General features: G+C 39.5%; 1 protein-coding gene across 1 annotated transcript; it reads left to right on the plus strand.

Moving 5' to 3' along the window:
• Positions 1-1,556: 1,556 nt before the first annotated feature.
• LOC133530359 (uncharacterized) lies at positions 1,557-24,344 on the plus strand. Its single transcript, XM_061868269.1, has 14 exons — positions 1,557-2,248; positions 7,537-7,729; positions 8,282-8,354; positions 10,623-10,747; positions 11,756-11,827; positions 13,731-13,814; positions 13,984-14,029; positions 14,615-14,775; positions 16,388-16,452; positions 18,444-18,576; positions 20,981-21,090; positions 21,616-21,709; positions 22,902-23,021; positions 24,183-24,344. The coding sequence occupies exons 1-14, from the start codon at positions 2,114-2,116 to the stop codon at positions 24,203-24,205; spliced, it is 1,434 nt and encodes a 477-aa protein (XP_061724253.1). The 5' UTR covers positions 1,557-2,113; the 3' UTR covers positions 24,206-24,344.
• The last annotated feature ends 1,678 nt before the right edge of the window (positions 24,345-26,022 follow it).

Genomic DNA, 26,022 nt, shown 5'->3' on the forward strand with positions numbered 1-26,022 from the left:
TTCAATTGTATGGTGTAAGGGACCATTGTAATCTGTATGAAATGCTTAATATAACTAACGTATTTATTTTGATAATTGTTAATAATGTATCCATGTAAATAGCTTTGCAAATGCCACATATTACGTGATCTTTTTCTAGAAGTTAAGAATGGATATAGTAAGTTATCCTTAAAAGATAGACATTTAACATCGCGGACTTTTTTGTAGACCTATGAATGAGAAACAACCCCACCATACATTGTGTTGTTATAGCTCAAACGGATTAGGCAGCGTTTTCGATTAAAGCTCCTAGCCAGCGTGATTTTTTCCGAAAACGTTATATTTCAAACAATTTACACAAAACCTTACCAAGTTATATACTTAAGCCTTCCTCAAGAATCACTCTATTGATAGATGAAAGTCATATGAAAATCCGTTCAGTAGTGTTTAGTTTTGGAGTAGTTTTATAAGATGTAGTGAATTGACGTTTTCCTCTAGACTTGCGGACACTAGGTTGCGTGACAGTCGTGCACGCTCCCATATACGAAAACAGATACCATATACTTAAAGAAAAAATGGCTGAGGTCGAAATCAAACCGGCGCGGGGTCTTCAGCTCACGCGCCTAACGACCTGGGTGCGTAGACAAGACGCCAATCGGTAACGCTCTATAGCGAACGAAACGCTGTCTCTGTCTCTGTCGCATTAAGAAGAGTGAGAGTATCCTCTTAAATCCACACTCCATAAGTGAGAGATAACTGACACGCTGCCTGACCACTAGCCTTTAGCGGGCCACCGTACAGTCAGCGTCAAATAATTTGTAGCAGTCAAAGTGGCCAAATAGTTCGGTACACCATAAGTAAATATATGGTGTACCGAACTATTTGGCTACTTTGGTTGGTACAAAGTATTTGACGCTGACTGTACAAGGAAAATTGACAGTCAAATTTGAATCAATGGTAGGTATTAGAAAATAGAATTGAATTTGTTTAGTTTTAAAATTGAATGAAACAAAACAAAAGCAACTCTGTCCCATCATAGAGTGCTCACTCCATACATCAGTTGTTACCAAAACGCTTATTATTTTCGTCGTCGACATCTAGCGTCAAGTAGTGAATTTATCAGTACTCTTCTTCTAGTTCTTCTTCTTAGTCGTATACTCTTGTCAGACAGAGTAGTCGTAGTCATTGCGGTCGTTGTACGGCCTTTTTCGCTGTTTCCCGTCATGCTTCTCTGTTTATTGCCTGCCGCATTCAAAGGTGACCAATTATATTCTTTGAAGGTGACCCGGTGAGAGCTTTCACTTATCAGTACTGCTACTTGACAATAGACATCGAAAGAAACGTCTAATGGTCAACACTTTTCAGCTAATATTATAACCGGATTAACCGGAACTCTATTTTCAACTCCTTCTGCTAGTTATATTTTTAAGATTTGTCTCGCCCTAGCAGGGTCTATGCTGTACTTCATAATGTTATTATTATATGTGAACACCTTGTAATACCATGGTTGGCATTCAATAAATGATGATGATATTAGTTGTAAATTGTTGAGAAATACGATTTTTGTCAGTCGCGTCACCCGTGACATCTAGTGTCAATGCATGAATAAATTATTTCATTTTATTATGAAGACAGCAAAGCTGTTTAATAGTATTTTATATACCACATCTCGTCTCCGATCCGCTGTTCTTTTTTTACAACCTATGCTAATATTGGTTGATCTCACATCACAAAGAATATAATACTCACTAGGAGGCACATCACCTCTCACCACCAAGCAGCCTTTTGGAATGTGTAGATGAGTTCTAGATTAAGCATAATTGATAAAAAAAATCTTTTTATAATTTAGTATATTTCTCTAAGTGAGAGAAGTATGTGAGAGAGATGGCCTAGTATAATTGGCTTTGTAATTCTATCGTAATTTCTGGATATACTTATATAGCGCTGTATAGGTTTTGCATGTACTAAAATAAAATATTTTCGGACAAATACTTTTTAACATATCCAAACTATTTCGTATCTGGCCGGCTACCGGCTGGCTCTTTAAGCTCTGACATCTGACACTGCAAGAATCAAAATCAAAGCTGACACATGTCAGCGACCACAACCAAAATAAATTGTACAAAAACACAAAATGAAATCAATCTGGTTCCTGCTATGTTTGACCGTGGTGTCGGCGGCCGTAGTTCAGAAGGGCGTGGTGCCCGTCCTGTCATTGGACCCTAGAAAGAGGGTTCTGGCGGCCAACAAAACTAAGACCAATCTAAAGGTCAGTATTTTCGTCCGGTATGATCCCATTTAGTATAGTCTATGCGGAAAGAGAAGAGTCGTTGAATGTATTAGATAGATCTCGTACATTTCAGGACTTTTCTCTTTTCGCACAGACTCTATAAATAGCTACGACCCTAAGAAATTTTACAAGCAGCATAGTCTTATTCGACAAAGCAATCTTTTGACAACTTATTTCCACTTAAGTACCTATTTATTTATGCATGCCAATTTCACTGCTTTGTACCACAGTGGGTCCACCGGTATCTTTTTTTACCCGTTGTCCCTCCGTTCTAAACAGGGGTCTACGGATAATTCATTTTAACCATGGTCCCACACCGCACTGTTTCTTTTCATAAAACGTTTCCTTCTCAACTTAAGAGCCCTTATTCCTTGGAGCGTTCTCCGATTTCACGAAATAACGCTCGATAGATGGCGTTGGCGCTCGGTACGCGAGCGCCGGCAACGCGACGCGCGTTTCAATGCAGACTAGAATAATCTTGATAGTTTTCAATATAATGTCAAGCAACATTAATTTTAGTGTTATATGATATCATATGGGCACACTTTATTTTATTTTATATGCACAGTAGTTTTTTTTATGTACACTACTACTAAGTGTACAGACTACAGAGTGTACTATAACCCTTGCTCTTTATTCTGTCTCTTTCACACCAATGGAAAATGAAAAAGTTAGTAAATGACTACAGGTATAAATAAAGTATATTAGTGCGATAGAGAGACAGATAGTGTTTCGTTGTCGTGACGTAAAAGATTGTCATGTTGGCTATGCAACCATGGCGCCTAGCCAACATGACCATCGTTTGCGCATGTTAGTGCTATAGAGAGACAGTAGTGTTTCGTTGTCGTATCATAAACAATTGGCATGTTGGCTACGCACCCATGATACCTAGCCAAGAAGCCAATCGATTGCACATATTAGTGCGATAGAGAGACAGATAGTGTTTCCTTGTCGTATCGTAAACGTTTGGCATGGTGGCTACCAGTGGCGGATCGTTCAAAGAACTCGATTCCCACCGGCTTGTCTAATTTCAGCCCGTTAAGTACTTTCACGATCGGTTTATGGAGAAAAGGAAAGCAAAATTAGCTCCGGGTTTCCTACGAATATTTGTGACGCACCGCCACTGGTGGCTACGCACCCATGCTGCCTAGTCAAGATGCCAATCGTTTGCGCACATTAGTGCTATAGAGTTTCAGTTTTATTTGAAATCACGTTAGGGTTTGTATTATTATTTTTGACCCGAATGAAGTCCATCCAGGTTCTCATGATGGAGTCAGGAGTTGGTCACCAGGAGGCCTACCGCGAACCACGTTCGACGTGTTGCCTCTCTGTCGCACTTGTAAATCCGTACGTAAGTGTGATAGGGAGGTAACTTGTCGAACGTGGTTCGCGGTAGGCCCTCTGAACTCCTAATCTATTCATTATAATTCCATCGTGTTTGGGCTCAAAAGATTTGCCCTGACGAACACCATCGATCTAGATGAGGTCCAGTGTCTCATGACGGAGTCAGGAGTTGGTCACCAGAACTCCCCAGAACTCCTAATCTACTCATCATAACTCCATCGTGTTTGGGCTCAATAGATTTGCCCTGATGAGCACCATCAATCTAGATGAAGTTCAGGGTCTCATGATGGAGTCAGGAGTTGATCACTAGAACTCCTAATCTACTAATTATAATTCCATCGTGTTTGGGATCAATAGATTTACCCTGACGAGTACCATCGATCTAAATGAAGTCCAGGGTCTCATGATGGAGTCAGGAGTTGGTCACCAGAACTCCTAATGTACTCATTATAATTCCATCGTGTTTGGGCTCAATAGATTTGCCCTGACGAGTACCATCGATCTAAATGAGGTTCAGGGTCTTATGATGGAGTCAGGAGTTGGTCACCATAATTCCTAATCTACTCATCATAACTCCATCGTGTTTGGGCTCAATAGAGTTACCCTGACGAGCACCATCAATCTAGATGAGGTCCAGGACAAACACGATGGAGTTATGATGAGTAGATTAGGAGTTCTGGTGACCAACTCCTGACTCCAGCATGAGACCCCGGACCTCATCTAGATCGATGGTGCTCGTCAGGGCAAATCTTTTGAGCCCAAACACGATGGAATTATAATGAGTAGATTAGGAGTTCTAGTGACCAACTCCTGACTCCATCATGAGACCCTGGACTTTATCTAGATTGATGGTGCTCGTCAGGGCAAATCTATTGAGCCCAAACACGATGAGGTTATGATGAGTAGTTTAGGAGTTCTGATGACCAACTCCTGACTCCATCATGAGACCCTCGACCTCATCTAGATCTATGGTGCTCGTCAGGGCAAATCTTTTGAGCCCAAACACGATGGAATTATGATGAGTAGATTAGGAGTTCTGGTGACCAACTCCTGACTCCAGCATGAGACCCCGGACCTCATCTAGATCGATGGTGTTCGTCAGGGCAAATCTTTTGAGCCCAAACACGATGGAATTATAATGAGTAGATTAGGAGTTCTAGTGACCAACTCCTGACTCCATCATGAGACCCTGGACTTTATCTAGATTGATGGTGCTCGTCAGGGCAAATCTATTGAGCCCAAACACGATGAGATTATGATGAGTAGTTTAGGAGTTCTGGTGACCAACTCCTGACTCCATCATGAGACCCTGGACCTCATCTAGATCTATGGTGTTCGTCAGGGCAAATCTTTTGAGCCCAAACACGATGGAATTATAATGAGTAGATTAGGAGTTCTAGTGACCAACTCCTGACTCCATCATGAGACCCTGGACTTTATCTAGATTGATGGTGCTCGTCAGGGCAAATCTATTGAGCCCAAACACGATGAGGTTATGATGAGTAGTTTAGGAGTTCTGGTGACCAACTCCTGACTCCATCATGAGACCCTGGACCTCATCTAGATCTATGGTGCTCGTCAGGGCAAATCTTTTGAGCCCAAACAAGATGGAATTATACTGAGTAGATTAGGAGTTCTAGTGACCAACTCCTGACTCCATCATGAGACCCTGGACTTTATCTAGATTGATGGTGCTCGTCAGGGCAAATCTATAGAGCCCAAACACGATGAGGTTATGATGAGTAGTTTAGGAGTTCTGGTGACCAACTCCTGACTCCATCATGAGACACTGGACCTCATCTAGATCTATGGTGCTCGTCAGGGCAAATCTTTTGAGCCCAAACACGATGGAATTATAATGAGTAGATTAGGAGTTCTAGTGACCAACTCCTTACTCCATCATGAGACCCTGGACTTTTGATGGTGCTCGTCAGGGCAAATCTATTGAGCCCAAACACGATGGAGTTATGATAAGTAGATTAAGAGTCCTGGTGACCAACTCCTGACTCCATCATGAGACCCTGGACCTCATCTAGATCGATGGTGTTCGTCAGGGCAAATCTTTTGAGCCCAAACACGATGGCATTATAATGAGTAGATTAGGAGTTCTAGTGACCAACTCCTGACTCCATGATGAGAACTTGGACTTCATCCGGGTCAAAAATAATAATGCAAACCCTAACGTAATTTCAAGTAAAAATGCGTTTTTCAGAATATCGCCGCCAAATAACACTAAACCCTACTCATAGTGTTGTGTTCCTGCCGGTGAGTAAGGTTGCCAGAGCTCAACGAGGGGAGGGAGGGGGTTAGGGTCGGCAACGCGCATGTAACTCCTCTGGAGTTGCAGGCATACATAGGCTACGGATACTGCTTACCATCAGGCGGGCCGTAAGCTTGTTTGCCACCGACGTAGTATAAAAAAGGACCACTGAAAATCCATCGATAAGCGAGTCTGTTGTTAAGCATAGTGTAAAAAATGAACTATTATTAAGATTTTCTAATCGCAGTATATAGCACTTCTCGGAACTCCGTAGCTGATTACGAACGTAACGAATGCCTTACAATCGAGCACAGGTCCGTCCTCTAAGCGCGCTCCGCGCGGACTGAGAGCGGGGCGTCGCTGCTGCGTGATTTATACGTGTTTTAAAAAAATATAAATTTACAGCAATGTAGGTCCCATAGTTATGATTTTTTTTTTATAGGTTAACATAAAGTTACAGTTTGCTATAATATTATTTTTAAAGCAAAATATGCGTACAATTTGCGGAAAAAAAATATAATAAAACCCTGTTTTCGCCAAAAAAATGAAGAAAACTCGGAAGGTTATTTATCAGTTTTTTCAAATGAATCTTCGATTGTTCATCATTCCAGCCCCTCGTACGAGATATGTTGAATCAAATTGTAGTCATTCATGTACCAAATGATTCTTGTTTACAGCAAAATTGAGAACCGAAACGCCACATCTCACTGCAAAATTTGGAAAAGACTCCCAAAAAAACTCATTAAAAAAGAGGTTTAAAAGAGAAAATGAAAATTTGAACTGTTGGAGCCGCTAGTTTAGGAAACGATTATTTAAGTACGTTACCAGTTTTTGAATAAATACTAATAGTTACGTCGTAATCTTGAATGAAAAAGGAAGCATTTTACAAAATACGCTCGTCTGTAGGAATAAGGACTCTTAACTAGACTGGGGCTCCTATTTCTGGGCAGTTTGCCCTCCGGGCATCTGAAGCTACCTGACGAATCTAACCTACCTACGCTTTTTTCCCCGAAGTACGAGTATAATATTGTCACGGACGTCACACTAAATCAATAGGTAGGTAGGTTAGGTTCGTTGGGTACAAAGGTGGGACCACGGTTAATACCTGGCTTTCTGCCTAATGGGACCAATACCATACTTTGCTAATACTTGCTTAGTTAAGCTAAAAGCCCGAATTAATTGTCATCTCTGTGACGTCCGTTACTCAATAGAATAGCCTATAAATTAGTCGACAAAAATAATCTCATAAAAATGGCGAATTTTATGCCTTGTCGTCAATCAGTTTTTCAACTTATTTTACAAGATTTTCATGAGAACATTGTCGAAAGAAAATATGACATCAGCGGTTGCTACTTGGTATGAGTTATTTCTGGTGTCATATATAAATAAATATTATAGGACATTCTTACACAGATTGACTAAGTCCCACAGTAAGTTCAAGAAGGCTTGTGTTGTGGTTTCCTACTCAGACAACGATATATATATAGGTAATATTCAAATACATAAAATACATAGAAAACACCCAAGACTCACTAAGATAATATCTGTACCTACTCATCACAATAAAAAAGTGTACTTATACAAAAAAAAAACAAATGGTGTAAATAGTGTGCTTATAGAATATTTGTGTCCACTTTTCACCAAATTTCCTCATCTCTTTCAGTACCTGCCCTTCATAGCGCTAATAGACAAAGAGCACGACACCAGCGAATACTGGCGCGCCACCGAGCTGCTATCCCTCATACGGAGTAGGGAAGAGCTCGTGGACTATTCTCGATGCAAAGTCCCCGCCCCCGCGGACCCCGTGCGCTTTAGCAGCGCTCGGAACGTGCGCGCGCTGTGCCGGGGCAGTATTGGTACGTACTTGCCTACAGATCTGGTAGACAGAGATAGCGGGTCTCTCTCTCTAGCGCTAATAGACAAAGAGCACGACACTAGCGAATATTGGCGCGCCACCGAGCTGCTATCCCTCATACGGAGTAGGGAAGAGCTCGTGGACTATTCTTGATGCAAAGTCCCCACTACCGCGAATCCCGTGCGGTCCCGGAACGTGCACGCGCTGTACCAGGGCAGTATTGGTACGTAATTAGGTACTTGCATACAGCTGTGGTAGACAGAGATAGCGGTTCTCTCTCTCTCTCAGTCGTGAGTTGTGAGATACTTATTCTCGATGCAAAGTCCCCGCCCCCGCGGAAGAAAGAATAAGTTCATCTACCGATACCGATGCCGAAAGATCTCAAGAGGCCTCCTTCTAAAACGTAGTGAATGAGTCGATAAACTTTTTCCTTCATTTATTGGTTTTTATGGCTGCTGTGACAACCATGCAACCTGTCAGACAACCATACGAAGCGGCCTAATATTGTCAATATATTGGAGATAGGAACGCTGAATTTTTGTGTTTTGTACAGATTTCCAGTTGTGTCCGCAATGCGCCCATTTCAGCAACACCTCAGAATGCGAACTCTTCCGGGATTCCTGCAAGTACGATGTCATTCATTATTTTTAAGTAAGGTCAATATGGCGGAGATGGCATATACACTTTTGGTTAGGAACAATTTCTTATGACTGTCACTATCCCTTTCGGCTATTTAGGGTTTTCAAAAATCAAGTCATTATCTTATTTGTGGTCGTGCACACAAAGGGAGTTTAAGTTGTGCGAAACCTAATAATTGCTCGGAGCAATGCTGAGCGGAACGGAGCCGAGAATGACTGAAAGGAGGAGTGTCACCCCACTGACTAGGGTACGCCTGCGCAGTTTTGCCAACTGCACAGGTAAAAAGTAGCGTACCTATGTGGCAAAATTGACTGTGCAATTTTCTAACCAACTTCAACTGTGCAGTTGGACTGTACAGACAAAACTGCGCAGGCATACCCTAGTGTCTATGGCCAGCTAAGCTTCCGCTAGCCGTCCAAACGCAGACAGGAGCAACGAGACCGGTAAAACCTTTTCGTTGGCGTTCGTGGGTCCGGTTTGTACACTTTGTACCGTAAAAGGCTGCAACTTTGCCTGGATTTTGACGTTTTTTTCATATATCTGTGAACCTATTTTTCATTATGGGTTTCATGAGTATTAGTCGGAAAACATACCCTATGCCTTACCAGATAAGACTCAAATCTCATTACCTAATCATACTGTATTTCCGATTTACAAGCAATCAAAGTGGCAGGCAAAGTTGTAGGCCTAAGACGTAACTTTGCCTAGACGGATATCTCCATAAATAAGGTGTTGCTATTTGCAATAATATTTACTCTTGTGCATGAGACATTATGCTTGTCCCTGACAGTCAAATTATTGCCATAAGCTTAATACTTTTTTTTTCACATGCAATAGGTAAAGTTGTAGCAGGTTCCACAAACTTTCTATACAAAAATATCGTTAACTGTAGGGTTGTGCCAAAAAATTATTATTATTTAAAAAATCTATTTATATTGTTAGTTACAAAATAATCAACAAACAAATGTAATATAATGTTGTTTGATTTCTTTTTCTTTTAGTATTTAATAATTTGAACTTATTTTTTTTTTTTTTATTACAAGTACATTGCAGATACACTATTTTGCTAATTTTCAATACATTATTATAGTGTAAAGTTCTATTTCATTGTAAAGTTCTAGTCACCCATCACCTTTGAACTCCAATTGTAATCGACCTGACACCTGACAACCCAGATTTCGATAAGAAAGATAACCGCAAGACAAATCAAATGAGCCTAAACACAGTGGGTTTATTATGTGTAGTTTAGAAGTTGCTATTTTCGGTCTCCATCATCAGACCATCTCGATGGCATACACATTGCATTGTCACCCAAGTTACATAAGTATGTCAAACACCTCAATTGGTCGCTAATAAGTGGTTGAAAATTAGATTGCAAATTTTGAACAAAAAGACAATTACAAGTAAACATACAACATAATTATAATACAATAAATATACAATTGCAAGTAACTACAATAAAAATATAATAACAGATTGCAATAAGTTTTTTTTTTATAATTTTCATTTTAATATAAGCTTTTTTTGTTAACGTTAGTTTATTATTGCATTGTCAGCAGATCTACAAAGGTACCCACACTGAAAGTCGGTGAAAATCGACTTGCAAGATTTGACTTAAATAAACATTGCAAGTTAATAAAAAGCTTGTAATAAATAAACTCATTAAGCAGTTTAGACAAGCTTATTTTTACTCTTTTCTGTACATTTATAAAATTCAGCTGACAGTGACAGCCCTAGACCCAGGCAAAATTGTGTCATTCAAGTTTCCAAAACACTGCCCAATATTGCCTAGTACGTTATTATGCTGAAATCATGTCCTTTTCTTGAAAATATTAAACTTACGGGAAATAGACAGTCTTTGCTTACCCTGGGACGTTACCACTTCTCAAAGAACACCTTTTTCGTAGATAAAAATTCAAAAGTTGCGAGACACTAAAAAAATGCTGCCTCTCACGCCGACTTATGATACGTAACTGGCGGAGCAACAATGGAGTTACCATTGTAAAAAAATGAAATATGTGTTGCCAGAATAATGAAAATTACTACCAAATGGTAAAAAACAAGAAAAAACTAAGCAAATTCGAGAGATCGTAATTGAAATGAAATAGGCAAAATTGAGCTTAAATGGCAAAGTTGCAGCATTTTACGGTACGCACTACGCAACATAACTAACGATGCGATTATTGATAAAAATATAGGTACTATTTTTGCTACAAAGGCCTATAATTTCCTAACAAAATTGTTAATGTTCCTAGGGAGAAAAGAATCCCGAAATCGGACTTTTCATACTGCGATCGCAAGTACGGCAAATGGCGGTCGATCTTCATACCGGCTGATTATTCGCAGTGCCGATGTTGCGACGAGTGCGTGTTCTATAGAGGTCGGTAGCAACACAGACCTTATCTCCATGCAGTAAGGTTCAAGTTTGACTAGTTAATATCGCAAGTATGGCAACAACGCCAACAACTCGCAGTTTGTTGCGACGAGTATGTTCCGTAGAGGTTGGTATAGGGAGCGTGCATGAACTGTAGGAGGCAGCACAGGAGCCGTCAGATTTTTGGCGCGAGGCGTAAATGTGATGTTTTTTGTTCCGATGTAGCCCACAAGATGGCAGAACCTACTATGCACAAGAAAACACGTGACGTGTACATGTGCATGTTTATGGTTTCGATTCAGGCCACAAGATGGCAGACCCACCAACGCGCACGGTCCCTATAGATCGTGTCGTGTCGTATTGTCCTCAGGAGTGGTCATTTCCCCATACAAACGTACTCGACTGTTTCCTACTTTCCTCCGTCGTTTTTGAAGCTAGAGTAATGATTTTTAACACAGATGATTATTATTATTAATATCTTTGTCGGGCTGTTTCGCTTTTTTTGATATTTTGGTTTCTTAAGGCGCTAGGGCACTTCAAATATTTGCAAAAACGGCCTAATTTACTGAGCCGTAAACAGAAGCATGTTTTGGTATTCAAAACTGACATTAATAAGCCTAAAAATCAAAACAGTCCGACAGATAATTTCATTACCATGCACATCTCAAAATTTCGTTACATTTGGTTAAGTTTTGGAGGAGGAAACAGTCGAGTACGAAACATCGTTTTTTGTGATTTATACGCAGGATATTTCACCTGTCCTTATCGCATTAGTTTTAGGAGCTGCTTGCGTTAGCGAGACGGATATATTCAACTAACATATTTAAATCTCAGCTCCTATCCTCCAGTATCCTCTTAAAGGTTAGATTTGACAGATCTGCGCATTATCGCGGATGACATGAACTATAACTGGGATTCGCGTCTTGGCTAGATATTTTATCGTCAAAATTTTACCGTCCGAATTTCACTCGACTCAACTTTTCTAATAAATAAATATATTTTGGATTTGGACAGAATTGGACGAATCCTGTGTACATGACGAATTCGACTTCGATTCGGAGGAGTTTCTCCCAGTGAGCACAATTGGTAAGTTTTCTATCTCTGTTTACAAAATCGCGCGCGTACCTCCAATATTTGACAAGATTTTCAAAAAATTTCTATTATAAGTATAAATTCCAGAACCAAATTTCTTAGCCAAAACAACCCAAGTCAATATCCACACCCATAGCAATTAATGTTAAGTAAATTAGTGATATTCTTCGTCTAATTATGTAGTTTTAATTATGTATGTCTGTAACCAATAATTTGCATGTTTGGTTTAACTGTCAATATAAGTTGGATAATAAATAAATAAAATTCAGCGCCATCTATTTAACGGAAGTAGAGTTATTTTGATAAGGAGTCTAAGCGATGAATAAGATGAAAAAACGGAGACCTGCTTCAAAATAACTCTTCTGTTCAATAGATGGCGCGAAATGCGGAACACGAACCAGAGGGACTACTACCGCGACGTCTATTGTCAAGTACCAGTAATGATAAATCCGCTACTTGACGCTAGATGTCGACTACGAATATAAAAAGCGTTTTGGTAAGAACTGATATATGGAGTGAGCACTCTAGGCTTACTTATTTCTCTATGGTAATAACTTAGTCAAAAACGCCTCTTTGGCTGCGACACTGCCACTATGTGACTTGGTTTAGACATACCTACTGATAGACAGTAGGTAAAGTTTTAAAGGAAACTAGAAATATTTATCTGTAAATAATAAATAAAATAAAACATTAAGTACTTATTCGTTGTAATGTTTTTTTTTCCACAAGATGTAAAAAGAGTCTAGAGTTCATTTTATTTTACATTATTTCTTTTGTTTTATTATTTATTGTAATATTTTTTGTGTTGTCTATCCATGTCATGTGTTTATCAAATTACTTGTAAATTGTATGTCATTAAGCTAAATTAATATAATGTTACTGTACTAACATTATATGGATCTCCCTAGCTTCGAAATAAATAAACAATAAATTGAAAAAGAAATAACGTGTCCTGTGAGGAATACGCAAATAAAATGGCCGAATTTGACCAAAACTCATATAACACATTTTCCTCTTTATGACCACTGCAATGCGTGGTTCAAATCTGTCGGACTTATCAATGCAGCCCACGACGGTGTATATGTATTGTATCACCGTAAAACCACCCAACCATAGTCCAATACTGCAACTATGGTCCACAAGTTCAAAAGGAAATTAAGTATTTATACCAATGTTCCTTGTGGTTTACTCCTAGTTTTACCTTCCATTTATAAACATACTTTGCCTTAGAACTACAAAAATATAGTAAAATACACACCAGTACCCCTAGTGTAAATAAATTCGATTTTGAAACGTGACGTACGCGTTTGCGTTTAGTCTCATTTTGTATGGCTTTTTGAACAGCGCGCCAAGCGGGACGTTTTGGAAAGTCAAAAATCTCATACAAAATGACACTTAACGCAAACGCGTACGTCACGTTTCGCTGTCGAAAATATTTACACTAGGGGTACTGAAAGAGAAAAATTGAGTTTAATTGTGGACCATAGTTGTGAGCTTTGCACTATAGTTGGGTGGTTTTACGGCACCTAAAAAAATACATCCCATATAACTCTTTCATATGAGTTCCTTAACTTCAAACTCTCAGATTTTGGTAGTAAGAAAAATTAATACGGTTTATTTCCTAACAGAAATTATCGAAGTTTGAAGTTAAGCGAATATTCATTAAATCGATAGAAACGCAAATAGAACGAACGAACGAAGGTAGGCCCTGAGGGGCTACCGCGAAAACCGAAATTCGCAAATTGCGGGGATCTTTCTCTTTTACTCCAACGAAGGCGTAATTAGAGTGACAGAGAAAAATGCCCGTGCGTACTTCAATTTTCGCGGTTATAGCTCTGTTCGCAAATGGCATTCAATCCGGCCACCACAGTGGCGTTTTTATTTTGTTCATATACAGATTTCAGAGCTGGCTGCAATCCTTACTTGGGACATCCGGAGCAGGAGTCGCGAGCTCTTCGGTGTGACAAGACCCTTCGCAGATGTAAGCTAACTGACTTCAAAGCGCCATTTAGACAGATCAAGAACTTGCATGCAATATTCGATACATAGCTACCTATAGAGATACAACAAATGGCCACTAATCTTTCTTCTTAAACCTATTTTATATTCAACTGTAGTTTAAAATCTAATGTTTCTCTTTCATTTTACAGGTGTTCCGATGACTGTTCCAACTCTACCCAAAAGCTCATTTGGTGTGTAAGTACCTAAATAAACTACTTCGAAGCACATATAAAGCCCGACCAGAAATATCTGATCATTGTCAATAGGGCGCTGTTATTCTCATGTATAGGGTGACAGTTAATTATAGTACGAAAAATTTAGTTCCAATGAAATTCCACAATATGGCGCGTGCTCATATATTACTGGTCAGGCTTTACTTAATTTTTTCTTGATTTATTGTCTTTATCGCTACATGACTACGGTTATATTCGTAATGCGCACAAGGTACAAGTATGCCTTTAAATATAATTAATCGAAGTAATTTATGGAGCTAACCCCGGAAAATGGTTAATGATAATGAGAGTAACGAAACAGACAGTTAGTTTGCTGTATTATCCTTATTGCTAGATCCAGGCCTCTGGCAGCTATTCATCAGTGGAGGCCAGAGGGTACACGGCATCACAATTATCATGAACCATCTTCGGGACAAACTCTCCGTCTACTAATGTTACCTAAAGGCTATGTAATATTAATAACAAAAATGTAATGTTACTTAGTCATATTATTGACCAAAAAAAATCGTTGCTAAAGCACGATATTTTTTTATAATTGTGTGTCCAGCCATCGAAGCTACCGCTACGAGCCCGTGGACATCGACTGTCCCTCCTGCCGTGGCTACACCTGCCCCGCCACCATGAAACACGAGCCAGACTGTCCCCCGGGCGCGTTCGTGCCCGACAGGGGGCAGTGCAACTGCTGCGGGCAGTGCAGCGCCTACTTCCGTCAGTATATACTAACTACAAACATAGGACTAGGAGCATAGCTACTCGCCTGTGTCCGACTGTCCCTCCTGCCGCGGCTACACCTGCCCCCCCTCCATGAAACACGAGCCAGACTGTCCCCCGGGCGCGTTCGTGCCCGACAGGGGGCAGTGCAACTGCTGCGGGCAGTGCAGCGCCTACTTCCGTCAGTATATACCAACTACAAACATAGGACTAGGAGCATAGCTACTCGCCTGTGTCCGACTGTCCCTCCTGCCGCGGCTACACCTGCCCCCCCCCCACCATGAAATACGAGCCAGACTGTCCCCCGGGCGCGTTCGTGCCCGACAGGGTGCAGTGCAACTGCTGCGGGCAGTGCAGCGCCTACTTCCGTCAGTATATACCAACTACAAACATAGGACTAGGAGCATAGCTACTCGCCTGTGTCCGACTGTCCCTCCTGCCGCGGCTACACCTGCCCCCCCCCCCACCATGAAATACGAGCCAGACTGTCCCCCGGGCGCGTTCGTGCCCGACAGGGGGCAATGCAACTGCTGCGGGCAGTGCAGCGCCTACTTCCGTCAGTATATATCAACTACAAACATAGGACTAGGAGCATAGCTACTCGCCTGTGTCCAACTGTCCCTCCTGCCGCGGCTACACCTGCCCCCCCACCATAAAACACGAGCCAGACTGTCCCTCGGGCGCGTTCGTGCCCGACAGGAGGCAGTGCAACTGCTGCGGTCAGTGCAGCGCCTACTTTCGTCAGTTTCCTAAGTTCCCAAATATTGTGCGCCAGGGGAAATATTGGTCAACGATCTTGAAAATTCCGGGAAGCTTTTAAAGAAATAGAGGATGTTTCTACACGGTGTATTTTTAAACTCCGTTAACTTCGCGGTATGGCTAAAAGAGGAAACTAATTGTCATAGTTAACGTTTAATTATTTTTTTATTTTTCTTAAAAAGTAGTTCATAGAGATTTTGTAACATGGACATTAAGTAAATTTAAATCCACCAAACAATTGAAAACTTTGACATATCGATGACATTTCGAATATCGATAGTCCGAGATAGTACTTGCGTTTAGTAGCAAATATATTTATAAACTCATACTAAACACTAATCAATATGTAAACAGGCCCTAAGGCAAGTGTACACGTTCGTAGGGGCTTTATCAGATAAAAATTAAACATTGTTTATTTCCAAAAACGAGTTAGAATTTAGTTATTAGAATACCGGTTTCTTTGAGAAAGTTACTTAATTTAAGCGCCCTTGAAATTGGCGGACTTTAAAAAAAAACACCGTGTAGGTATATCTGCAATAGAAATTTCTTTATTCATATTAAATTATGTGGGAACGTCCCCTCGGCATTTTTATGTGGAGAAATTTCCGTAAAATTCGTAAGCTATCACTCAAGTGCCAAAATATTGTTACCATATCGTAAATCGTAATACAACATAGAATCCAGAGCTCTCATAAACGATCTCCTTCAAGTTATTTTACAAGTCCTTTGCTGACCTGTAACTCTGACTTCCATCGTTGAAAAGCTGCCAGGATCAAGTAGTAAAAATAAGTATGAATCACCTACTGCAGAGGTTCCGTACGTATAAAATAGCAATGTTTTTTTTTTACAGAATTGAACCAAAAATGCGCTGAATTTAAAGAGTCATCAGTTGAAAATGGTAGCAGTGAAATAGAGGTAAGATCATGTTTTCATAAGAAATCTATTTCTATGTATATACTAGCGATTAGGGACCTCACCAGTGATCTCTACTAATATTAGGTATAAAAATTAGTTTCTGGCAAAATTTTCATTTTTGGTCCAAGCTTTTATTCGCTGACTATCTTTTTTCCACAGGCAACTAATAGGGTAACAGCACCAGTGGCCAGCCAGGGACCAGTAGTCAGCCTTTTAAGTCGTTTATTGGTCATAAATATCTGGTATATTCGATTAAACAAATCGCGTGTAGTCAAATAGGAGCTCTGATTCCTTATTCGTTAATACGTAACGCGGCAGGTGCGGTGAGGTATCGGGGATAGGAAATATACTCGTTCATAAAGGTGATGTTTGTTGACGAGAGCTGGAGTGTCATGTCCGCCATATTTTTTACTGCACGTGGTGTTCTTTTAACGAGTGAGAAAAAATATGTTTTAATATAAAAAGTTACTGTTTTTTGTTGATGATGGGTTTATTGGTTAGTTTATCTATTAAATTGCGTTATATTTAAATAGAAATATCAATATTTAACTTATAAATTGAGGAGGTTGACCACTGGATACCACTTTTTTACAAAAAATCCAGTGCCCAGCCTCCCGCGGCTGACTTTCGGGTTATTAGTTATTTTTTTAATTTTCGATCCAATGCGACCGTTAGGACCGTTACATTTACATTTTCAAATTTAGTTAGGCATGTCTCAGTCAATTTAAAGTAAAACCCAGTAGTCAGCCGCATTTGAAATAACGTTTTAATGCGGCTGACCACTGGGTTTCACGGATCCTGTACTCAGCCATTATCTTCCTTGGTACGTCGCTGCCAAATATTATGAACTTTAACTCATTTAAATAAGGTTCAAAAGTGTATACATACTTTTGTTGAGAAATTCAATATTCCAATATCTAACGGACCCCTGCACGGGTTTCACCAGCATTTAAACCGATTTTAAAAATAATGAATTATATTCAATAAACAGATTCAATAATAAAAAATAAGAAGATAAATACAGTGTTTATTAGTTTGCAAGAATAATTTTAAGTACCTATGGCCTACAAATTTCGTGGCATGAGAATTGTACTTATAAGAGTATAGGTACCTAGACCTACCTATACTCTAGCTTCCTACCTAGGAATGATAAATATTATAATATCGTACACTAACCCATCACGATACCGTATCGGGTATCGTGTTAACTTTAATACAAATAATAGTGTTTTTTATTTCATTGTTATTAATAGTTTATATTGTTTATAAAGGCTGAGTACTGGGTACACAAAGGCTGCTTACTGGATTTTAGAGGCTGACTACTGGAGAAAAGTGCCATTTTTTGTTTAATCTTAATTATAGATATTATAAAGAGGATTGTTATTTTTTGACATACTTTATTTCAAAACTATAATAAACACTTGATCTAACCATGTCATGCGTTTATTTATCCGACTAATCCTGTAGAAACGTCAGGAGTACAAACTTTAAAAATGAGTTATAAGGCTGACTACTGGTGCCTTTACCCTACTCATCGAAACAATTCTAAAAACCCCAAACACAATTAGGTTGCGTTGTTTTATCACAGAGTTCCTATGGCTACCTCCTGTCTCCATCATCAGATCAGCTTGATGGTACCATAATATTGCATTGCAATACACCCGACTTACATAGGTATGCAAATTTTCAGCTTAATCGGAAACCGGGAAGTGGGTCAAATTTAACTTGCAGGATTCCAGGACATACCTACATACGAAGCAAGCAACAAAGATACATACACGTGAAGTTAAAATAAAAGCTTGTAATAAGAAAGTAAGTTTGTCTGTTATTTCTTCACGCTTAAACTGCTAAACCGATTTATATTGATCGAGGAAAGGGCTTAACCACCAGGCTGTTGAAAGCACTCTGTCATCGCCGACTGATCATTTGTAACCTTTTTTTGCAATAATGTAAAGTCTAACAATAGTCAATCAACTGCTTTGCTTGTTAAGGTGGAAGAGGAACTCTTGGAGCCAGGGTGTGACGACGGGTTAGTCTGCCGGCAGGGGTTCTGCCAGGATATCCACACGGTGCACACCGCGCACAGCCGTAAGAGGAGCAGCCAAGAAATTGATGAGCCCTACGGTAGGGGATTTGGAGAAGCTGTTGATGTTTGTGTAGGTGGAGATCGAACTCTCGGAGCCAGGGTGTGACGGCGGGCTGGTCTGCCGGCAGGGGTTCTGCCAGGATAAACACACGGTGCACACCGCGCACACCCGCAAGAGGAGCAGCCAAGAAACAGATGAGCTCTACGGTAGGAAAGTTGGAGACTGTGTTGCTGTGTGTAATTAACGGTTCTACTCGTAACGGTGCTAAACAGCACAGCAGAGGAGCGGTGAAATTTTGGCGTTTCCATTGGTTCATATTGTGTTCTACTATTCGCTATGTGCACGACTGTCACGCAACCTAGCGTCCGCAAGTCTAGAGGAAAACGTCAATGCACTACATCTTATAAAACTACTCCAAAACTCAAAATTACTGAACAGATTTTCATACGACTTTCATCTATCAATAGAATGATTCTTGAGGAAGGTTTAGGTATATAACTTGTTAAGGTTTTGTGTATATTGGTTGAAATATAACGATATTGTCGGAAAAAATCACGCTGGCTTAGCTTTAATCGAAAACTCTGCCTAATCCGTTTAAGCTATAACAACACAATATAACTACCAGAAAGTCCGCGATGTTGAATGTAAGTATATCTTTTAAGGATAACTTACTATACCCATTCTTAACTTCTAGAAATAGATCACATAGTATGTGGCATTTGCAAAGCTATTTACACGGATACAGTATTCATAATTATTAAAGAATAAGACACATTGCCACCAAAAATCTTCTCAACCAAATTTACATTTCTTTAGCACAATCGGTTCTTATATATTGCATTTCAGTGTGGGGTGGAGCCACTAAAACCAAATTCCTTTAATTAGAGAGAGCTCAACGAGCTTTACTCAAGGTCATGTACTGTAAACCATACAGGTTCCCAACTGATAAGCTGTATGAAGTAAGTGACCTCCTATCGGTAAGAAAACTGTATGTGTGGAATGTGACTTTACGGAGACATAAAAATACTAGGTACTGTCGAGAGGATACGTCAACAAGGTCCACAAGGAAAAGGAAACGAAATGTTATCCCCATTCCAACAAAGTCTGCATATGCTAGAAGACAGTATATCGCTCTATCTGCAAAACTATATAACCTTATAGATAATGCCATTGACCTATATTCCTCTACAAATAAAGAATGTAAAAATAAAATATTAAACTGGCTTAAAACTAAGAACTACGCAGAAATAGAAGATTTATTAGTTAAAATCACGTAATATTTCGCCAATTCTTTCCAACTATCTTCTATGCTACAGTTTAATGCTAACACATACACCTCACGCATACGCGCACACACACACACACACACACACTCCCACTCCCACACATACACCTCACGCATACACACGCGCGCGCACACACATACACACACACTCACACATACACACACACACACATGTGGCTTCAATTAGTTATTTAGCTTCTTTCTATTTAATAAAATTCAAAGTTCCTGTTACGTTAAATGTAACTTAATTAATTTTTTAGTTAAATTTTTGTTTCTTTTAACCATTGTTTTGTTATTGTTAATTAGCAAACCAGTAAGGAAGAGCGGTGTCTCTTGACACAGGTATCTTGTATACTTAAAAAGAGACGCCAAACCTGCATATTGTTAAGTTATGAAGTTACTGAATAAATTATTATTATTTTTTTTATTATTATCAAATTAAATATTAAGCATTTTATACAAATTACAATGGTACCTTGAACCATACAATTTAAATCAATATTTCAGGAGTAATCGTAAATTAAAGTTTCTTTTCGAGCCGTATAACTTGTACGAAATGTTAAAGACGCTATCCGCAGTTAGTTCTATTTTTTACCACTACATGCACTGGGATCGCTTTACTTACCCCCACCATGCACTTCGCACGGTCCCAATACGTCTGTGGCACCTTTGAAAAGGAGTAATTAAAAGATCTACATATACGGTCGTTGGACCCTTTTTGCTATCTACGCTATTTCCGGACCTTCAGAGAGCGTACTCCCATCTTAAATGCCGGCAACGCACTTACACAACCTCCACAACAACCTCCAACCTCAACTTCTACAACCTCCTCTGTCCCTCTTTTCAGAAAGGGTCACGAATAAGGATAAATCTTATTGTTTATTGTATTTATTGTATATACAGTGATGCATCAAGATACATAAGTAGTGTTAAATATAATTTCTTACGAATAGTACATGGGTAGCATGTGAGGGCATTACAATGTCTTATTTCTATGCTTTTACCTATGTTATATATTTTGTCCATCTTATGTTAATAATACTAATATTCATATCTTATAACCGATTTACGCTTAAGGCTCTCTTATTGGCAGAAGGACAGGTTTGTATCCTGGTGGGTTGGGTCCTACATGAAATGAAGCCTAATATTGTTGCAGAGCCCTGTAAACGCGAAATGAAGCTGTTCAAGAAGAAATATGGCGAAGATGGACATTTGCACTACGAAGCGCCTCAGTGCACGCCACTGTGGCTTTATGCTCCCGTCCAGGTATTCTTAGTCTGGTCTGGACTAAATCATTGTCTATTATATATGTAACGTCCAATGGGCATCCATAGGGTTAGAGAACTTCACACTTACCTTTGAATTCCTCTCAGATGCTAACAGTTTCGTCCGTAGACATATATTTCGCTTTTTGAGATAACATCATGTGCCTTTTAACATCTTGACAGCTAGTCTTCCATGCTTAGGTTAGGTTCGCTGTTGAAATCAATAGGGACCGTGCGCGTTGGAGGGTCTGCCATCTTGTGGTCTGAATCGGAACCATACAAATGCATATTTACACGTCAAGTGTTTTCTTGTGCATAGTAGGTTCTGCCATCTTGTGGGCTACATCGGAACAATAAACATCACATTCACGCTTCGCGCCAAAAATCTGACAGCTCCTGTGCTGCCTCCTACAGTTCATGCACGCTCCCTATATATTAGGCTCTTTGCCTGAATCTGCAGATTTTTACTGGCCCTTTTTGCGATATATTTCTTTCAACTTATTTTCATTAAACAATTTTATATCAGTGCCGTCGTTTCCTGTGCTACTGCGCCATGGAAGACGGAACGCCCATCGAAGGCATCAAGGTGCCCCGGGTCGAAGTGTCCAACATGAACTGTGGTGAGTTAATAAAACCTATACACAATGTTTTTATTAAGCCCGTTAATTTCAAGGGTGCATTCATGGACTTAAATTAAGTATCTTTCTAAAAGAAACTGGTATTCTCATTAACTCTATTTTGGAGATAGTCAAAGATTTATTTTTATCTGATAAGGCCCCTTCGAGCGTGTACACTTGCTTTAGGGCTTTTTTTACATAATTATTAGTGTTTAGTATGAGTTTTGCTTCTAAACACAAGTAATACGATCTATATTCAAAATGTCATTGATATGTCATATGGTTTTCAATTGTTTGGTGAATTGAAATTATAATGTCTGTGTTGCAACAACGCTATTAATTACTTTAATGAAAAAAAAACTATGTCATTCAGTTTCCTTAAATGTACTAAGCCATACCCTGAAGTTAACGGGGTTTTAAAAACACCGTGTACATATTGCCCAACCAGATATCCGTGAGCCGTGAGTGATCAGAGCCGTAATAGTCATTCTAACTAATGCCATCTAACTTCATAACTACATAAAAGAGGAAACTATTAGACCAGGGAATGTGACTTGTCCGGTTTCTTCAACGAAAAGCGATTGGTACACTGAAAAAAAATATTAAAACAATTGAAATTGCATTAACGTTTAATGCTTTCAACAGTTCCATATCTCTATCGATTACGATGAAACGCTTTCTGTCTCTCTATCATTCTTCTATATTAGTGCGTTAGAGACAGTGGCGGGGCAAGACCGAAATTTGATGTGGGCAAGGTACATTTAACGAGGCCCTCTGGTGGCGCAAGAATAAACGAATACATTTTTACGTTGCGTCCCAGTTTACGTATTTGAGGCGCAAGGCCCCTCGGACTCGGACTGCGAGGCCGTAGGCGGTCGCCCACGCCTAGCGCCGGCCGCGGCCAGGCCGCGTACCCAACATTACAATAGTTGGAGTTGCAGTCCGCGTAGCGCACGTGCTTATCGTTTACGCTCCGTGGCGAACGAAATGCAACTGTCACAGGCTCACTAATATGGAAGAGAGATAGAGAGAGATGACTACGCTACGCTACGGAGCGTTAACGATTGTAACGTTGGCTACGCAACTGGGGTCGAGAGATAGCGTTTCGTTGTCGTAGCGTAGGTAAACGATCGTTATCTTGGCTAGGCCCCATGATTTGTTATAAATATGATGATATTGTTGAATATCCCTGCAGATTGTGCTCGGGAACGATGTCGCCTGGACACAGGCGTGGAGTGCGATGGCTTCGGCAACTATAAGGAGGCCATGTTCACCCCGCACGTTGACGAGTGGAGTGACACTGAATACGACGACAGTAAGTACATATACACCGTGTTTTGAATTCCTGTGCTTAAATTAAGTAACTTTCTCAAAGACACCGGTATTCTAATTAACTCCACTTCCGAGATAAGCAATTATTTATTTTTATCTGTTAATGCCCGAGCATTTAATACGAGTTTATACATTTGCTACTAGAGTTTGTGCGGAAAGAGAAGAGTCGTGGAATTTATGGGACCCACAACATTCTACGACTCTTCTCTTTCCGAACAGACTAAACGTACCTACTATTTCGGATGATCGATGTTCGAAATGACATTGATATACCACAGTTTAAAATTGTTTTTTTGAGTTAAATGTAATGCCCGTGTTACAACTACGCTATATGCAACGTTTAATTACTTAAAAAAAATTTTTTTTTAACTATGCCATTTAGTTTCTTAACATACTTACCCATAGCCCGAAGTTAACGGAAATCAATAAAAACATGGTGTATATATACATATAGTTACGACTTGTTGGGGGCCTGCTCCCCGCGAGGGTCTCCCGAGCGTCGGCGTCTAGTCAGCGCTATGAAAAATGGTGTCGCTGCGCAGTTGCGCCAACGTTGCGTCGAGCAACAGCTATAGTGTTGACTAGACACCGACGCTCGGGAGACGCTAGTGTGGGATGGCCCTGTGATGTCAAAGGCGATCCAGCGGCGGGGTAGCGTTACGCCAAGCGTCCGAAGGGATTTGAGCAGCGTAACTGCTCCTGAGCAGTGTAAAACGACATTTCTGTCAAAAAAAAATTAGCTAAAATATAAGGGTTCCTAATTGGCTACGGTATACTAAAAAGTACGTACGAAGAAAAAATAGATTACTTCATTTATAGTTTTACATGTATGTAAAATGTATAATTGTTGGTGCAATAAAGAATATTTACTTTACTTACTTACTTACTAATGTACAATTTTGCCCTAATATCTCGAAGGGGAAGTTAGAACAAATACCGTGTTTAATTATAAACAGACGTATTTTTATTTTATTACATACTTACTAACATTCTCTACACAAATCCACAGAAAAATACAAAAAAGTTAACAACTACGTTGAACTAAAGTTCGCTAGTTTAACGGAAGTAACAGCGCCATCTACCTATTGGGTAAACCAATTCCGATATGCGTTTCGTACAACTAATATTACCTCTATTGTCATAGATGAAGACACTTCAGCGGAATGAGATTGCGGTGGGAATCAAAACTGGTAACTGTAAGTAATGAAGACTACGGGCATGTTATTTAAATTGTGTCATAATACACATTTTAAACTGTTATTTACATATAATTTTTATTGAAATGTTTATTAAATACTAAAACCATTTTGTACTTGCATTTATTTCGTGAACGCAGTCATAATTTGATTAACTTGGTATTTTATTTAGGTATGCTCAGTCAGTATCGAAAGGGACGGTGGTGTTTTAATTTATCACCACTCGTTGCGAATGTCCTATTTTCTGCACTTGTATCGTAAATAACTATTGCCGCGTAGTCTGACCCGTTACTTTTGATATAGACTATACTCGTACTTATAAATAAATAAATAAATATTATAGGACATTATTACACAAATTGTCCAAAAGTCCCACAGTAAGCTTAATAAGGCTTGTGTTGAGGGTACTTATACAACGATATATATAATATATAAATATTTATAAATACTTAAATACATAGAAAACACCCATGACTCAGGAACAAATATCCATGCTCATCACACGAATAAATGCCCTTACCAGGATTTGAACCCGGGACCATCAGCTTCGTAGGCAGGGTCACTACCCACTAGACCAAACCGGTCGTCACTTATGTAAGTACCTATATGTTTTTACAATATGTATAATAATTAAGGTATGTACTTTTTTTATTTTAAGAGTTTTGGTGGAGATGCTGGGCGTTCAGCTGATTTTTATTGAAATATAAATTAAGGGGCTCCTCTCGGTTTTCATCGATTTATGACATTTTTTGAGTCGTTACTCCTACATTTGCACTACAGCTAGAATTATAAGACCAATGGCTATCGGTTCTTCAATATTTTACCTCCATTCTGGTGTGGCGGATTTTTAATGAAATGGATACTTGTTTTTTATATAATTTTTAAACATTGTCTAAAGAAACACTGGCTTCGTTACTCGATGGCTGTGAAGGGTCTTACATACCTATACGAAATCTACATATTTGGGTTCGTCTTTAACGTCTCTAAAAACTGGCCAGAGATTTTAATTTTAGACTAATTAACATAAATGTCATGGCCAGAAAATCGGTTTTTTGGCCTAAAATTGTTCATCTTTGATGCCAAATTTCTCGAAGACAATGAACTTTGAAGTAAATACGGGATACTATATTGCGTAAAGCTGTTCTTGTTAATATGATAAGATTGATAAGCTAATAAAAAATATTAGAAAACTAAGGGATTCAGATAGAATGTCATTGGCGCCAGGGAGCTTATTGTTGGTAGGAACTCGACTCTTTGAGTCTAAATTGAAGAACTCTACTTGTTTTTACGAGACAGAGTTTAAAATACTTTTGAGTCTTTTAAGTCCCGTGTTCAAGAAGATCCTGGGACCTGTCCGAAGTGACGACGGCTGTCGACCGATCGGGCGCCCCAGGTACCGCTGGTATGATGTCGTGGAGGCGGACCTGCGTCGGCCGAGTGCCAATTCATGGCAGGAAACCGCGTTGGATCGGGACAGGTGGCGTTCTCTCGTTTCGGAGGCCAAGATTCTTTTTGGATCGCTGAGCCAACTGACTGACTGACTAAGTCCCGAGTCGAGTCCTTTTTTGAGTCTTTTTTAAGCGCAACTCAAAAGGACTCAAGTCTCCGAATAAAGACTCAATCAACAATTTTATAGGTTTTACCTAAACAACAGTAAAGGAAATAGGCGTTATTGTATGATTAATGTTGTGTACATCCATGAATTTTACATAAAGACAACGCATTTCGAAGTTTATTAGTAAAAAATACAAGTTCTCCGAAAAGGACTCAAGTCTCTACAAAAGACTC

The sequence above is a fragment of the Cydia pomonella genome, chromosome 22, assembly GCF_033807575.1.
Source record: "Cydia pomonella isolate Wapato2018A chromosome 22, ilCydPomo1, whole genome shotgun sequence".
Classification (NCBI taxonomy): Eukaryota; Metazoa; Arthropoda; class Insecta; order Lepidoptera; family Tortricidae; genus Cydia; species Cydia pomonella.

Bases quoted from the DNA above. Each gene is read 5' to 3' on its own strand.
- LOC133530359 (XM_061868269.1), top strand. From the start codon at position 2,114: ATGAAATCAATCTGGTTCCTGCTATGTTTGACCGTGGTGTCGGCGGCC. The intron at 10,748-11,755 runs GTCGGTAGCAAC...GGATTTGGACAG, and splicing joins CGAGTGCGTGTTCTATAGAG to AATTGGACGAATCCTGTGTA. The intron at 21,091-21,615 runs GTATTCTTAGTC...ATTTTATATCAG, and splicing joins GGCTTTATGCTCCCGTCCAG to TGCCGTCGTTTCCTGTGCTA.